Here is a 17,786-nt window from a genome sequence, read left to right as displayed (position 1 = left end):
TTTGGACGCATTTAAAAGGGTCTATCTCAGAGCTATGCAAACGAAAAAAAAATGTTTTGTAATCAAAATGTAGGGTTTTTATTGCACTTCAAAAAAAAAATTATCTGTATGTTTGTTTGTTTTTTTGTTTGTTTGTTTGTTTGTTTGTTTGTTTGTTTGTTTGTTTGTTTGTTTGTTTGTTTGTTTGTTTGTTTGTTTGTCCTCTATAGACTCAGCCGTCTTAAGAGCTAGAGATCTGAAATTTGGCATGGATGCTCATTAGGACCAGGAATGATGAAAAATGTTTTTAGATTTTTGGACGACCCCTTCTGAAGGGGGTCGTCCATACAAGACAAATATTGTTTTCACGTTATTGACGTTATTTTCCGTCGGATTGTGATGAAAATTTGCACATGAGTGTTTTGAGAGACGAGTAATCGATTACAGTTATCAAATTTAGGGTCAGGGGTCGGCAAAAGGGGTCGTCCATATTCACTGATTAATGTTTTTTGCGATATTGGTGTTATTATACACTGAATTGTGATGAATATTTGCACATGAGTGTTTTGAAAGACGAGCAATCGATTTCAAGTTTCGAATTGCGGATCAGATGTCGGCTGGAGGAGTCGTCCATACCCAACTTTAATGTTTTTGCGATTTTGACGTTATTCTACATTGGATTGAGATGAAAATTTCCGCATAGGAGTTTTGAGGGACGCTCTTTTGCTTTCAGGTTTCAAATCTTGACTCAGGGGTCGGCAAAAGGGGTTATTATCTGTTCACTGTTTTTACGATATTCTCTTGATTGAGCATAGAATTGTAATGAAAATTGGCACATGGGAGTTTAACAGAAAAGATAATTGATTTCAGGTGTAAAGTTTTGAATCGTGGTCAAAAAAAAGGCCGTCCATGTTGGTTGCTCACTGTTTTCGCGATATTGTCGTGATCATGCATCGGATTGAGATGAAAATGTTCAGATGAGGGTTATAAACTACAGTGAGGGGCAAAATAAAGTGTCCAAATTATTTTTTTTCAATTTCATTCATTTTTCTGGTTAAAATTCAACGAAAACGCATCGTAATCATTTTTTAAATATTGTTTATTATGTTCTTTTCAAATTTTGTTAATGTTGCGCTGTTAAGAAAAAAAGCTTTTCTGATAGAAAAAAAAACAGTTAATATTCCAAAAAAAACAGGGGCAAAATAAAGTGTCCAGATCGGTACAGCTTCAAATTGATTCAGACTGAAGGCAAACAAGAACGATTTAATAATGGGTATGGCCTCTTTTGGCCTTCAACACCTCCTACAAGTGCTTTGGTATACTTTCAACAAGGTTGTGCAAGTGTTGTGGGTCGAGTTCCTCCCACGCATGCTCCATGGCATCAAAATAAGTATTTTTAATTTGTTACACCAGTTTTATCAATCAGAGCATCGAGGATGGCCCACAAATTTTCGATAGGGTTCAGATCCGGACTTTGTGGGGGCCATTCAAGGGGTTTGATGCGGCAGGAACGGGAAAATTACTTCACCAGATTGGCCGTATGCTTCGGATCGTTATTCTGCTGTAAAACGAAGCGCTCTTCGAGGCCCGTCTTGATGAGGGATACCTCGAGGTTTTCCCGCAGGATATTGGAATATGACTCAGCTGTCATGATTCCGTCAATTTTTACCAAATTGCCCACCCCACCCCAAGAAAAGCACCCCCACACCATTACGTTACCTCCTCCGTACTTGACTGTTCCTTGGATATGGCGATCTTGGAGCTCCACACCCGACTTGCGCCACAAATAATCCCGCTTCTTCTGGTTGAATAGCTCGAATTTGGATTCGTCGGCCCACAACAATGTTTTCCAGTACTCGAGCCGTGTTCCTTGACGAACTTGAGCCGCTTAGCCTTGTTCACCTGGCTGATGAAAGGCCTTCTCACTGCGATCTTTCTATGGTACTCCTTTGCATGGATGCGGCGACGCAATACCGAAAATTGGAGCTCTTCCTGTATCTGCCGGATCGTTATTATTGCGTTTTTCTTCATTTCAAGAATGATTTTCTTGTCCGTTCTGGCATCTGTCTTAGGCTTCAGTCCTCTTCCTGGGCGAACCATCTCCGATCCGAACATTTTCATCTTCTTCATGATTTTTGATACCGCTGTCTTGCTGATTTCGTAGTGCTTGGCCACTTCCCGGTGCATTTGACCGTTATTGACATCACGAAAAACCAGTTTCCGGATGTACAACGGAATAGAACCAGAAATTTATGCGTTCTCCATATTTTACAACTTATTCGAATGTAGACACCTGTTTTAATACTCCAGAGCCAAGCCAGTTGTTTATGAAACGTCAAAATACACAAAACAAACAAATTCGAGGGGCCTCGCGATGGAAACTTATCGAAATTATATTGATTTTTGAGTTGGACACTTTATTTTGCCCATGTTTTTTTGGAATATTTATTGTTTGTTTTTTCTATCAGAAAAACTTTCTTTTTTTACCAGCGCAACATTAACAAAAATCAAAAAGAACATTATAAACAATATTTTAAAAATGAATACGATGTGTTTTTGGTGAATTTTAACCAGAAAAATAAAAGAAATGATAAAAAAATAATTTGGACACTTTGTTTTGCCCCTCACTGTATGAGCAATTGACTCTAGGTAGCATGTTCCGTGTCAAGGGTCGGCGAAAGGGGCGTCTATATTCACTGATCACTGTTTTCAATTTCCTGACGTAATTTTACATATAATTTGAAAAGAAAAAATGGCACAAGGGAGTTTTGAGGAACGTAAAATTGGTTTCAATTATCGAATTTCGGGCCATGGGACAGAAGAAGAGGGTTTCATTGAAAGTTCAGTGTTTCGTGCAATAATTTTGTTGGAGGCAGTTAATTGATACCAATTTAAGTGTGAAGGTCAAGCAAAAGAGTCGTGCACACAAACAAATAGTAGATACATGTTTCTGCCATAATGTCTAGATTTTGATACCTATCGAGAAGAAAACACTCTCATATAAATTTTAATAAAAAGCCAATCAACAGTTTAATTTGACGTACCAATGGTTTAAAGCGAAACGAAGTTCGTACGGGTTCAGCTAGTAAGATATAAATTATTCAGATGTTGTTTTGAGCAAATTTCGAACTTTTCTTCGAGTACCACTCATCATAGTTTGGACACCATATTCGCTGACCTCAGCGGCCATTTTGTTCCACAATCTCTTCATCTCTGTTCCTTTCCGAGTCGTCCTACCATTCTTCTTCATCTTCTGCGGAATTGAGGGCAGTTGGATGGGTTGATGTCCTTTTCGACAAAATCCACCCGTTGGCTTAATACCACTGTACTGCCGTTGGAAGCATTATTGTCACATGTTACATTTTGAAAATTTCTACTTTTTGTTGTCTAGAGGTCTTATTTCAAAATTTTTGTTTGTCGTTATTTGATAGAAACATCAAGTTCACTCTTAAAAACATGTTTATATAAAATATAATAAAAATGTTCATCGCAACGAGGCGGTGGACACCAAAATACCTCACATATCAAAATTTAACATGTGACAATTATGCTTCCAGCGGCTGTGTAGTACCTCCTAGTTGTAGTGGCAGCATGCCAAATCTGGCTAAAACTGCCTGATTCAAACTGCAAGGCTAGCTAGCGTTTCCGCCTGATTACAACTGATATTTAGCTGGCGTACTCGCCTGATTCATACTGAAATTTAGCTGGCATACTAGCCTGACTCATTATTATTTAGGCTGGCGTACTTGCCTGAATCAAACTGAAAAGTTAGTTGGCGTACTCGCCCAGATGATTAGAACTTTAGCTAGCGTACTCGCTCGATTTTGACTTTTTTAGCTGGCGTACTCGCCTGGTCTCAACTGAAATTTAGCTGGCGTACTCGCCTGAGTGATTAGAACTTTAGCTGGCGTACTCGCCTGATTTCGACTATTGTAGCTGGCGTACTTGCCTGATTCAAACTGAAAAGTTAGCTGGCGTACTCGCCTAATGTGAACTGAAATATAGCTGGCGTACTCGCCTGGATGATTAGAACTTTAGCAGGCGTACTCGCCTGATTTCGACTATTTTAGCTGACGTACTCGCTTGATTTTGACTTTTTTTAGCTGGCGTACTCGCCTGGTTTAAACTGAAATTTAGCTGGCGTACTCGCCTGAGTGATTAGAACTTTAGCAGGCGTACTCGCCTGATTTCGACTATTTTGGCTGGCGTACTCGCCTGATTCAAACTGAAAAGTTTTCTAGCGTACTCGCCTGATTCGAATTGAAACATAGCTGGCGGGTTCGCCTGATTGTTACTGTTTTAACTGGCGTACTCGCCTGATTATTATTATTATAGCTGGCGTACTCGCCGGATTAAAATTGTAAAGTTAGCTAGCGTACTCGGCTGATTAAAACTATTAAGTTAGTCGGTGTACTTGCCTGATGAAAGACTATTGCTGGCGTACTCGCCTGGTTGAAACTTAATTTCTGGCTGGCGTACTTGCCTAATGGATTTAGACTAAAGCTGGCGTACTCACCTGATTTACGCTTGAAAGATTGCTGGCGTACTCACCTAATTTTGTCGATTTTTGCGGGCACACTCACTCGATTCAATATTAAAAGTTAACTAGCATGAAAAATTTAGACTTTTGTAGGCATATTCACCTGCTATTTGTTAATAATTACAGATTTTCCTCCATGCATCGAGACAAACAAAATAACACCAACCATTCTTACCTGAAGATTATGAACTAATCATCTGACAGACAATTTTCTTAACCTGATTCTGAAGAAAATAAAATAACTTATTTCAGTTATCTTGTTTTTGTCTTATCAAAGGAACACTAATATTTTCGGAACACTTCTTGAAATTGCACGCCATTCTGTAATTTTTTTTTTAAACTCGATTTTTTCTCCAGTTTTGCGTTCAAAACTCATTTGTAAGGCTATAAATCGTAGTTGAGGGTCCTGTCACGGTCGCCAATGTAAAATGCCTGGTTCGTACGTCGTAGGAAATCCTCAACCGATTGATTAATCCAAAGAAAGTGACCCGGATTATGTTGCTTCCTGCTCGTGTGGACGCGCGCTGTGATGAATGAGAGTTTGCACGTTAAATCTGAGATATGTTTTATTGAGAATGGGGTAGTCCAAAGGCTAATGCTAACAAATATACTGTAACAAATACACTTGAATAAATCCCCGTCTCACATGAATGAATGTTATTTGAGCCACCGCACGCTCATGAAAATAGAGCTGTGGCAATTTTTACCCTCAATTGTGCTACTTTTTTTTAAGTATTTCAGAAAAAAACATGTTTGGACTAAAAAATTTTGAGCCAAATGTGACTTTTTTATGTGATTTTTTCCAAGGAATCAAATGAAGCCAGTTGAAGTCACCGCACGCGTTGGAAACTGGATGTTTCAGATACGTTCAGTGACTCAAAAAGCCTTCATTCGCTTTCTTGGAAAAAAAAACCACTCATGATAGGTCTCATTTGTTTCAAAATTTTCAAGCCTAAACTTTCTTTGTCCATAATTAATTGAAAAATATGGGAAAATGAGGATAAAATCAGCCATAATTGCACCTTTCGAAGCGTGCGGTAGCTGAAACAGTCTTTGAATCCTCAAAAAAAAAATCAATCGAGATCGGTCTGTTTAATTTTTTTAGTTTTTTTACCAAACCAAAGGTTTTCTGATTTTTTTATAAAAAATGGGAGAAGTAGGGAATAAAAAGGTCCTATAACTCCGTTCATAGCTGTCGTGCAGCGTCTGAAACTATGTCTAATTGAATCTTTTGACATTTTTTTTTAAAGGAAAGTATATTTTCATAGATTTAGTTCGTTTAGGAGGAAAGATATAAAATATCTTTGCACTTTTCTTCCCACTACGCACTGGTTCATACATTTTATTCCAAAGTCAATGGTTTTGTTCGTGCGAAAACCTAGTGTTAAAGCTGATAAGCACAATGAATCTGCGAAACCAAACAACTTTGATAAAGAAACACTTTGAGTGAAATCGGAATTCTCTATTTTGTATCACCCATAATTTCGAACTTCTGTTTCGCAAACTGTGGACAGTATCAAAATCATCGGCTTAGAAATAATACTATTTGAAACAAATGGGAATTTTTCAGATGATTCAATGGATAACGCGAAGTCTAGCAAAAAAAATTTATCGGTAGGGAAAAATGTTTCTCGATTTTGTAAAATTTTGGACACAAGAAGCAGCCAACTTTTACAGTGCAATTTCTTTTACTCTTTGTATTTCGATTTCATATTTTTCTAAGTATACTATTTTTTTTTTAATTTTTGCAATTGACGGTTCATTGTATTAATCGTATTTTGCAAGAATTATGAAGAAATGAAAAAAAAATAGTGAAAGGACCTTATTAACCGCAAGTTATTAAATTTATCCCTGATAACATTTTTTCCGAATAAATGAATTAATTAACAGTGTAAAAAAAAACTAATAACCTTAAATACCTTTTCTGTTTTTGATTTGAAGCTAAATCGAAAAATTATAATTCTGAGTAGAATTGTTTGGAAGAATGAAATTATTGATAGGTGATAAGGTCAAAGCTTTTGGGTAGAATATATCGAATAGGAGGTGAAAGTTTCACCCAAAGCGCTCTAGCTTTGACCATTCCACCGATCAGTATTTTCATTCTTATCTAACATTTCTAGCTAGAATTATAATTTGCCGATAGAACATAAAATTAAAATTACGAAATACCACATAGGTTTCAATATTGTTCCTGTAACTCTCCACCAACTGTCTCGATGATAAAAGCCAAGAATGACATAAAGAAATTGATCGAATTTAAACGAACCAAAAAAAGAACATTTTTAATGTTTTTGATTTTTGATTAAATTTTCGAAGCATGGAAACAGTTGCAAATGTTTCAAACATAAAATCAACTAAATTAGTCTAAAAATACCTCGTTTTGAGTTTTTTTTTCAGGAATCCGGGAATTCGCGAGAAACGGATCATCAGGTTCCCCGATTCCTGAGGACGAAAACGGGCCGGGTAATGCACACTCCAATCAAAATCTTGGTGTCCGAAATCGTTGAGTGGGCTGCCAGATGATCCCATGTCACATTTTTGCTCATTTGGTAGATTCTAGGCGGGCGCTTAAGGAAGCTCAAGTTTTCTATAGAAATTTAACTTTATTTGTTCTAGCAGAACAGTAAAATCCACTTTTATAGCTCAAACAAATATTCACATGCAACGATTACACTCCAAACTTGGTTTTCTTAATCTAAATAAAATTTCATGAACATATTTCATTTGAAGGCCGTATGATAAATAAGTAAGTTTTTGTTTATTTCATTAGAGAGCGTTGCTTGGTGGATCCGCCTCTAAAAATGGTGTCATTATAAATCTTTTAGATGCACATAAACCGTTACAAGTTTTGTATGGAAAATCTAAATTCTTTTTTGGTTGTGTTTGCTGCCAGAAATAGCAATATTATTTCTGTAAACGATCCATTCAGTCCTGAATTAGCGCAAGAAGTTTTAATGTTGTATCGAAATTTGTATGAGAAAACAAAATTTATCACTTCAAAATTGCCAGAGATGTATAGAAAGTTCTAAAATACGAACTTTGGATAAAAAATATTCCATGATTCTTGCAGTACAATCCATGTGAGCGAAGCACAAACCTTATTGGTACCCCAGAAAAGATATCAGATGTTATACAATTTTTTTCAAAATTTTTTTCTATTTTGAGCGTTTTTGACAGCTTATTTGAAAACTGTATAACCGTAGAATGAGAACAGAAATCTCAAAAAACTGCTTTGCATAGCCAGAGAATTTAATGATTGATATAATCCTTAAAAAATATTCAATAACATTTTTAAAAGCTCTAGCAAGCTAAGTCCGCCATTTCAAATTCTTTCAATGGATTTCTATTTTGAGATGGTTAATTTTTTCATGAAATGCTTAGCTGCTTTTATATTATCCAAAAATGAAGCTTAAGAATTTTCAAAACCAAAAAACAAAGACCAACCTCATTTCAAGCTTATTTTAATTTTCTGAAAGATTCAATTTGCAAAAATTTCTTCGTTCATACAAATTTCCATACAAAATTAAAACTTGTTGCTCTAACTCAGTAATCAACCAATTCATTTCATATTTTACACTGTTGATTGGTGACTCAAAAGGTATTGGAAAAACATAATGGAGCAAAAAGTCATTTTTTGCAGCGGCCTAATGGACTTTAACCCTTTACAATTTTTTTTGTCGTAACTAGTATCATCTTATGGTCGTCAAATGAAATATGGGAAATTATTTCTAGATTTAGAAGCTGAGCTGAAATTTGGAAGCTTCCTGGTATTCCAAGATACAATTTTAATCAACAAGGTTTTGATTCCGAAACACTCCCCGTTTTTAACCCTGGATACCATCTCTAAAATATGATTTAATCTTGGAAACTTTAACAAGCACGTTAACATTTTGTTTTTTACATATTTCAAAAATTTGTCTGACAGTGTTATAATTCGGCTACCATAGAGGAGGGGCGTCCTAGTGCGGGGCCTCAGTGCGCCAGAGGAAATTAATAATAAATTATGTTTTCCGGTTTTTCTTCTCGCTGTTCAGGGTATTAATTTGTGGGCTGTGTGCGCGTGCAGATTCTGCCTGGGGGCTTGCCGTCCACCACCGGCGCTTTTGGATGCTTGCAGCAGATCCCCGCCACCAGTAAAGTGGAAAACTGTCTGTAATGGAAAAGTTGGATTAACCTCCTCGAAATTGGTTGGTCGGTCTTGTCGGCCTGGCCATTGCTGGCGGATGAAAAATGAATGAAATTAGCTGAAAATTTTCGGCAGCGGCAGTTGGAAAGTCGAATTTCTGTGAAAAGGGTTTGCTCAAATTGCTCAATTGAAGAAAAACGCCGTGTTGTGTTTTGTGGAAAGTGGGGGAAGGGTTCTACCAGTGGAAATATGAAACGACGAGTCACGATCATGTATCCCCCGGTGAGTGTGCCGCATCGGACGGCCGGAACTCGCTGGGAGTCCATCGTCTCCGGCAACGGATGTGGTCCGGGTCACTGTTACTCAGCCACGCCATGTGCAACATCATTGTCGTCGTCACCAAACTCCACCACATCGTCGTCATCATCTTCATCACTCTCTAGCTCGTCATCCGTAACATCATGCTCGTCATTCTCAACTTCAACGTCGAGTGCCTCGGTCAAACACACGCTCATTGAAGACGCCCTAAACAATAACAGCGGCGCCCATCATCATGGGTGGTGCAATGGCACTTCTTCAATCCTTCATCATCAACATCACCATCACCATGACCCGGCGAGTGTCATGAATGGGGGAGCCGCTCACAATCAGCCTGATTCAGAAAAGTGCAATTTTAACAAAAACGGGTTGTCCAGTTCGTACGGATCGAACGGGTCGACCGGTTGCCAAAACCAGTCGACGGAAGTGAACGACGACTGCAGCTGGCGGGGGTACTTCTTGGTCGCGTTGATTGCCGGCCTCTGCTATCTCAACGGAATTCAGGGGGACTTTGTGCACGACGACATTCCGGCCATCACGCTGAACCGGGACGTGCTCGGCCAAAGCTCGGTGGCGCAGGTGTTCCGGAACGACTTCTGGGGCACCCCGATGGCCGACCTCAGCAGCCATAAATCGTACCGACCGCTGACGACACTGACATTCCGGTAAGTTTTGTCCTACATCCATACACTCTCTATGTAGTACGTTCGGGGCAATAATTTCAAGCGGGATGTATGATTAATCTCTGTTTGAGGGAGACGCTGCGGCACTGCATTTTGGGGCTCTCTTGAAAAAAAAAATATATATCCCCGGAAAGTGCAGAACCACAGAGCACTTATGGCGACGTGCTTTCGGTGTCTCTTTGGTTGGCTTTGCGGCCGAAAAGTTTGTTGCAATTATTTCGACCGGAAATAGGGCCTTCTGGAGAGGCACATGTGGGACTTGGTTGAAACAGTCAGCATTTGAGTAATTAATGCCCATGTGTTTATGTTCTGATGATTAAGTTTCCATTGCAAAATGGGCATCCAAAGTATGCTTATACACTATTAAAAAGTAGACATGGATTTTTTAAGTAAGATTCTGTCTCATTGAATCTCAATGTGTCAATTTTTATGTTCATAACTCAGCATCATAAACACCTAAACTTTGATATTTTGCAGCTTTAATTTTTCCACTGCAATGCAACTTTTGAGCTTAGAGATCTTAAATTTTAACCTGCACTTTTTTCGGTTCAGTGAAAGAAACGACTGTGCATTTTTGCAAAGTTAACTGATGTTTTTTCTCCTGATAAGCTTTCTGTCTATTAGTTAGGTATCAAATATTAGAAAAAAGGGCGGCTCAGATGCGGCACAATCGAGAATATTTCACCAAGTGTTTTTAGCTGGTCAGATTTTCAATCATATGATGAAAGGTTCACTTCCTCAACCCCCTAACAAAAAATTATCCTTAAGTTAAGTTTACTTAAGAATAGACAGAATAGAGGTTTTCGGACAAAAACCACAAGAATAAGTATGTTTTCGGACGAAACAAGAAACTGAAAACTCGTATGAGTAACACAGAATAAGATGACACTCATCGGCAAAGAAGCCAGAAATAAAAATGTCAACTCCCTTGAAGTATAAACACAAGAAAAACAATTGGGCCTTGGCCATAATAAGCACGAAGAAAAACTCACAATCGTGATAATGATATCCGATTTCAAAATTGTAATCTCCCCGAAGTAATCAGAAGAAGATATGGCACATAGCTGAATAGACTACAAATAATAGCTAAAGTAGAAACGGTGTCTCTGGTACCAAACATTAATGCTCGAAAACTAAAATCGCCAACTTTTGCACCATTCGAAAGATGAGACTTTCCTCTTTAATTTGGGTCCAAATTTGAAATAATCCATTACTAAACACAAATCAAGAAAAAAAAATTAAAACATTTTTTTTATCAGCAGTTTCTTAATCGTATTTAAGGCTTGATTCATCATGATTATTTTTATAAAATTTGCACAAAACATGTCGTTTTGGACACATATATATATAAAAAAAAAATTTGCAAAACAATTTGATTTTTTTTGTTTTGACAAATAAAGTGAATAAAACTGGGCAAAAGCCTGGCTTTTTCAATGAAATCCAGGAAAACGTGCCGGACCGCACTTTTATCAAATTTTGTATCAAATATCCGGGCAAACCCGGATAAAACCGGGCAATCTGGCAACCTTACTCTATATGGAACACTGCAAACATTTGTTTTTGAATTTCTGCTTATTGGCTCTCCCCTGGAATGTCACTTTCTTATTTTCATGAAAAAAAAAAAAATAACAACACTCCTCAGAGTTGAGCAGTGACTTGAAATGCCCAAAATAGTTCATCATTTCCTAGATTTTGCACATATTTAAGATGTTACATTACTCAAAGTATGAAATGAGTACCAAAATTTTCAAGTAAAGCAGGAGCCACTTCTTTTCATTACAAAACCATATACATATATGCTCTTTTCTTTAGAAAATCTAGGTTTAATTTATGTTAAACATTTATTTTTTAGTGGAAAGAAATTATCCTGAACATTTAAACATTCTACTATATAACCCAGTCGTCAGGATACCATTTCTGGTCGTGGTACAATCAGCGATGAGAATTTTAAATAGATTTTTCATATGAAATAATAATCACTCTGTTTTCGATATTACAACACTTTTCTCTAAATTTGTATCACTTTGATGTTTTCGGCAAAGTTGTAGCCAGAAAATTTTCCCAATTAATCATGTTATTGACATATCGAGTTCAAATAACGCTAAAGATAAGACAAGCGTTTTATCAGTGATCAGTATGATTTTAACTTTGAATAACCCATTGAAAATGTTAAAAAAAAACCTCAAAAAAATTAATTATTCTAAACACCTCGATGGATTATTTCAAAATTGGGCTCAAATGAAAAGGGGAAGTTCAAGCTTTCAAATGGTGCAAAAATAAGCGATGCTCATTTTTGATAGATTAAACTGTTCTATCAGAGACACCGTGAGACTCGAATTCTTAAATAAATTGAGTCTGTATTTTAGTTCTTTCACATTGATAGTTTTTCGTACTTAATTTCATAGATTTTTTTAAATTTAAAGCTTTATTTGTACATAGAATGCTTATATAATAAAAAAGAAAACTATCTTTCATTGATAGCTGAAATCTTTTAATTTGTTACAATATCTAGCGAATTTAATTTATTTAAAAAGATCTCATCTCAAAAACGACGCTATATTTTTTATTGAAACTTTGCAGAGTGATTGTTGAAATATAAAACTTGCATGTCTGAAGTTTTGAAAAGTTCTATCGATGGGATCAAAAGTTACGCGAGGTACAATATTCCAGGCAGGAACCTAGAAATGCGATTTCTAAAGAATTTTGGACGAATGTTTACATAGGAAAAACCTATTTTATGTTTAACAACCAGTAAATCTATTTCAACCAAAAAATCAAAACAATATCGCAAGATTGTGATTTCAAAACACAAATACATCGTTTATTCCATTTTCTATTTTCTTCATTGCTTTTGCCAGACATTTTTTGACTGATTTGTGGATGGAAATCGCATTTCCAGGTTCATGCCTGAAATATTGTACCTCGCGTAACTTTTGATCCCATTGAAAGAACTTTTCAAAACTTCAGACATGCAAGTTTTATATTTCAACAATCATTCTGCAAAGTTTCAATAAAAAATATAGCGTCGTTTTTGAAATGTGGCAGTTTGAATGAGAAAAGTCCAAAAAGTTCGATTTTCGTGGAATAACTGTTTCTCAGGCCACACAAACTCCAGAATGCTCAAATTTTGCGATATAATAGTGTGATAGTTGATCTATCTTACGCAGAAAATTTGATCGAAAAAATTCAGACTAAAAAGTTATGGAAGTTCAAAGTCGAAGTGACAGTGCGCGTGCTTCCAACTTCTATACAATTATGAAGGTTATTGTATCTGGTTTTATTTCTTGCGTGAATGTGTTACATTCAGAAGCATTACTCAAATGTTATGAATTTAGTCGTTAAACTTTATTAATTCTACACTTTTGGCACTTCAGAGAAACTTATTTGTAGAATTTGAGATACCTACTTATTTGCCTTTCTTTCAGAAAGGTATAGTTATCGGTCGATTTGGGAGATCATTAATTATGGGTCTTATTTATACCTTTATATGTACCTATCGAATCAGCTCGACGAGTTCAGACGATGTCAGTGTATTTGTGTGTATTGGTGTGATTTTTTGTAAACTTTGTTCCACACGTTTTTGCGAAACTGGGAAGTACTATAAAAATGATTTTTATCTTAAAAAAAATGATTTTTTTCCCCCTTTAATGTATGAAAGAAAGAAAAAAAAAACAAAATAGTTCGAATAAAAAAATTTCATGGTAAATTCCATTAAATGAACACTTCAAAAAACGTATCCATTTGGCTTGCCAGCAATGGCCAACAATCACTAATCAAGATGATCGATAATATGACGTCATAGACACGATAGGCGATGGGCTTCGCGCTTTCACAGAATGGGGGCACCTTTGGATGAACGCGAAAGAGGACAATAATAATAAGGATCAAAATTAACAAACTAAAGTTAATATAATTATTCCAGGCCAGCTTGTGGCCGAACCAGATTACAAATTTGAGGCTGGCTGAAGCTTCAAAATTTAGTGGTTAATATGGATTGCACCAAGGGTACAACCCGAAGAATGCTTTTTTTTTAATTTTTTTTGGGATTTTAAACCAATAGGTTTATTCATCCCCAACCCGAAGAATGTTTTTTTTTCAAGGAATTTAACAGCAAAAAGTTACTGGAAAACCCAAACCCGAAGAATGGTTTTATTTAAAGATTTTAACACCAGGATGTCATTCATCCCTCCCTACCGAAGAATGCGTGTCAAAAATAGGAACTTGCCCCTCACATCGTAAGGTTCGTTAGTGATTGAAAGTCCCACTCATCACCCAACGCTAGATTTCTCTGAGCACAGATTTATCTGAGAATGAGAAACGTCACGGAGACGTCGGGGACGCTGACGATGCACGCACACCATCTCATCTTCTGACATGCCGCTCGTTCTCAGGAAGCTTTTTCCTAAGCACAAACGACAGGAGAGAATTTCGTTCGTGAAAGCAAGTTCTTCAAACCAAACATATGCTACCAGGGTTGCCAACATATATTTTCAAAAATCAGGGAACTGGTGAAATAAAAATCAGGCAAAATCAGGCTACATAAGTAACGGAAATTCCTCTAAAAGTGATGACCTTTTTTTTTTTTTTTGGTCATCACTCTACATTTTACTGTGTTGTGGGCCTACTTGGTTGCATAATTCTACTGAATCAAAGCCGAAAGATTCCTTTTCATTCCCTTTTTAAGATATGAATTAATGGGAATCTTTCGATTGGTTTCATCCAGCCACATTTTCGCTTTTTAACTTCAGTAATGGTACCTAATTTAGTTCTTTACTAGCCATTTTTCATCACATTCGCAAAAATCAGGCAAAATCAGGCATTTTTTGAAAAATCAGGGAAATTCAATGGCTTTTCAGGTTGTCAGGCAGAGCCTCGAAAAATCAGGCAATCCCTGAAAAATCAGGCATATTGGCATCTCTGTATGCTACGCTCGAGCTTCACGCTCTCGGGTTAGTTTTTTCGTTCCCTTTTCTCTTCCTCTCTTTAGATCAAACGTTGCGCGATGAAAGCTGTTCGTTCTGATTGAAAATCTGTACAATTGTTCGGTTGTTGTCTGTGTCTAGCAAAGACAAAAATAGGATGGGAGTGACTTGCTGGACCCAATGGAAGATAATAACCAAACAGCAGCGCCACCAAGTCCTCCACATTAGAGTTTATAGCATTTGGGAGCATGTATGTAATTAAAAGCTTAGTATTAGCTCCTCATGTTATTTTTTAATAATTATTGAGCAATATTTCTTATAAGAAGGTGATTACAAGACAAGCCGACGTAAAAATAACAAATGTTTGACAAAAAATTACGAATAATGTGAAAGTAGTTCTCATAGAAAAGCAAACATTTCAGATGTCCATTTTCATTAACAGAATACGACACATGAATTATACTATAAAAAGGTAAATAATTGTGAATCCTTTTCTACTACAATAAACAGCTCAAATACTCCGTTGATTTCAGACAACACCTTCAAATTGAAAACAGATAAAATTAAAAAAATTGAGATAATCGGCAAAATTGACAAAATAAACAAAATTGACAAATTCGACAAAAGTGACAAATTAAATAAATTGACAAAAGAAAAATAGAAAAAATGACACAATTGAAAAAATAATATCAATTTAAAGTCCTTTATAGGTAAACTTTGGAAAAGTTCCTTTAAACCACTGAGCATAAAAGGTAGTGTGCATTTTCAATGATTCCTGATCCTCCAATCCGTTCTTATGATAGTGATGCAATTTACTTGGAATCACAAAATTGATAACTTTTAATTCTCAAACTGACTGGATAAGTTCCTTACATCTTCTAAATATCAACCAAAAATAAATAAAGGTGATTATTTATCAGTTATATGACTTTCTATTGGTGCTATCGAAACTCATCAAAAATCATTTGGTAATGGTAATGTTTTGAGTTTATCGAAAATTTTTCATCCATATTGCTTGAGTTGCTAAAAGAAAATGACTTTAAAAAAATAACGGTGCACAAACAATCATCTAAGAAAATATTAGAATTGCCTTGATTCTGATGCAACAAATAAAAATTTCGTAAATATGCTTCATCTATTTTACTGGTGCCACCTGAAAAGTACACTGGCAATGAAAATGGGTGCCAAAACTTCCTATAGATAGATGGATGAACATTAGTAAGCCTTGATTGCTTTTGGCGCCTTACTACTCTGGGTGATTCGAATGAAAAAAAAAATGGAAATTGGGTGCCATGACTTTTATTTGATATGAATAAAAACTAAAAATTAATTTTCAAATTCCACAAAAACATTTTAAAAATTATCTCTCCGTTGTGTTTTTCTTCGCTTGAAGACGAACACAACAAAAAAATCACATGCAAATCGGATGATCCAGTGAAGAGTTGTGCGTGTCCGCACATTTCTGTCTCTAGCCTTGTTTTATATACATAGAAGATAAATAGATTTGTTTTGGAAGGGTTGAAATTCAGAAATAAAACATGTTCGGATCATAAAGTTTTGAACCAAAAGAGACTTATCTTGAGTATTTTTTCCCGAGGAATCGAATGGAGGCTATTTGAGCCACCATACGCATCGAAAACTGGAGTGATGGCTGTTTTACCCCCAATATTCAAACATTTTTATTATAATTCAGAAAAAGCTTGTACGGACTGGAAGATTTTTGAGCAAATTCAACCTATATAGTGTGATTTTTTTTCCGAGAAATCGAATGAAGGCTTTTTGAGCCACTGCATGCTCCAGAAAATGGAGTAATGGCTAAACTATTTGAAAAATCTAGGGAAATTGTGGGTAAAAACAGCCGTTCATGGAGTTCATTTCCAAATTGTTTTTATCTTTTTTATCTTCTTATTTGAAAGAAAAACTTTTTTTTCCATTTGTTAACTGAATATTTTAATGATGCAAATTTACAAAACATAAAAAAAAATTATTAGAAATCTTGAAAAATTCAGCAAAACTTCCGAGAAGGCTACAGCACAGAAAAAATAAACCTTGCCATGCAAATTTATGGGCTCCATCAAACGGCTGAAGCCCAAGGCAAATGAGTAAAATTTGCAAACCTAAACAAGTGTCGCAATACACGACCCAGATATACCGACTGCTTACATGGCACACGTACATACGGACAACCTGTCTATCACAACATACATACACACACATGCACACACCGAGACAGAGACACAAGAAAAACAAACACATTGTGGATCGTATTTCGGGGCCAATCATCTCGGTGCCACATTTTCCAAGGACTTCGGGCCGAGTGACCGGCTCGGGTTGAAACCTACTCATTCACTCACCTAGTAAGGTTCAACCTAGCAGCTGCCGGTCTTCGATATGCTTTTCGGTGGCTCTTGAGGGTGAAAACGGAAGCATTTATTTTACATACAACATGTTGGACAGTATTTGCATTCTGGCAGACAGGCAGGAGATTCGAGCTAGACCTTCGGAAGGAATTTTCCATTAACATTTGTTGGTTTTTTCGGCTGCCAGCTTTAATATTCTTCAAAAATGAATTGATAAACAAAACTGTATACTTTATACAAATTGAGATTTTCTAAAGCTTTGTGGAAACAAATGTTCAATCGATGGAAAAATTATAATTAAGATATCAAGATCTATCATGGGTAAGTATTGAACTAAAATGAAGCTTTCTAGATCCCGGCGTTTGAGAAATTCAAAACTGTTTTTTTTTTTCATCATTTACTTATGAATGTTAAGAGTACTGTAATTCATACGCAAAAACGGAGTTCTAATAATGAAAAAAAAAACACTTTAAATTTGATATCAAGAGATTTGAAATTAATATCATGTAGCCGGAGATATATCTATGGATTTTATGGTTAGTTTTATATTTCTAATATTTCGTATTAAAATTTTTTTTATTAAACGATTATTCAAACCTTCGCAGTCAAATTTAAAATACAAATTACTCAAAAACTGTCCACTAAGATTTGTTTGGAATAAATCTCAGGAAATCAAATTTCTGCAATTTTGTTAATTTGTTCTGTCATTAATCAACTGTTTTGAAGTTCATATCAATTTGCAAATGAGCAATTTCGACCAATTATTTTCAACCTCAGACTGTTTTGAAATAGATCATTTTTTGTCATCAAAAGCCTGGTCTCAAAGCTAAATAATAACCTTCATAAATGAGGATTAAA

The 17,786-nt window shown here is 36.0% G+C and overlaps 1 protein-coding gene across 1 annotated transcript in view; it reads left to right on the top strand.

Annotated features, from left to right (window-relative positions):
* LOC129750008 (protein O-mannosyl-transferase TMTC1-like) overlaps positions 1-17,786 on the top strand; it is an 807,324-nt gene that overhangs the window by 511,418 nt on the left and 278,120 nt on the right. Inside the window, exon 3 of the mRNA XM_055745186.1 lies at positions 8,554-9,628. Coding sequence (XP_055601161.1) covers positions 8,754-9,628 — 875 coding nt within the window. The 5' untranslated portion in view covers positions 8,554-8,753. The remainder of the gene's footprint in view (positions 1-8,553; positions 9,629-17,786) is intronic.

Source organism: Uranotaenia lowii, chromosome 2 (genome assembly GCF_029784155.1).
Source record: "Uranotaenia lowii strain MFRU-FL chromosome 2, ASM2978415v1, whole genome shotgun sequence".
NCBI lineage: Eukaryota > Metazoa > Arthropoda > Insecta > Diptera > Culicidae > Uranotaenia > Uranotaenia lowii.
Note: the sequence above shows the minus strand (reverse complement) of the source record. Positions and strands in the feature narration are given on the sequence as shown.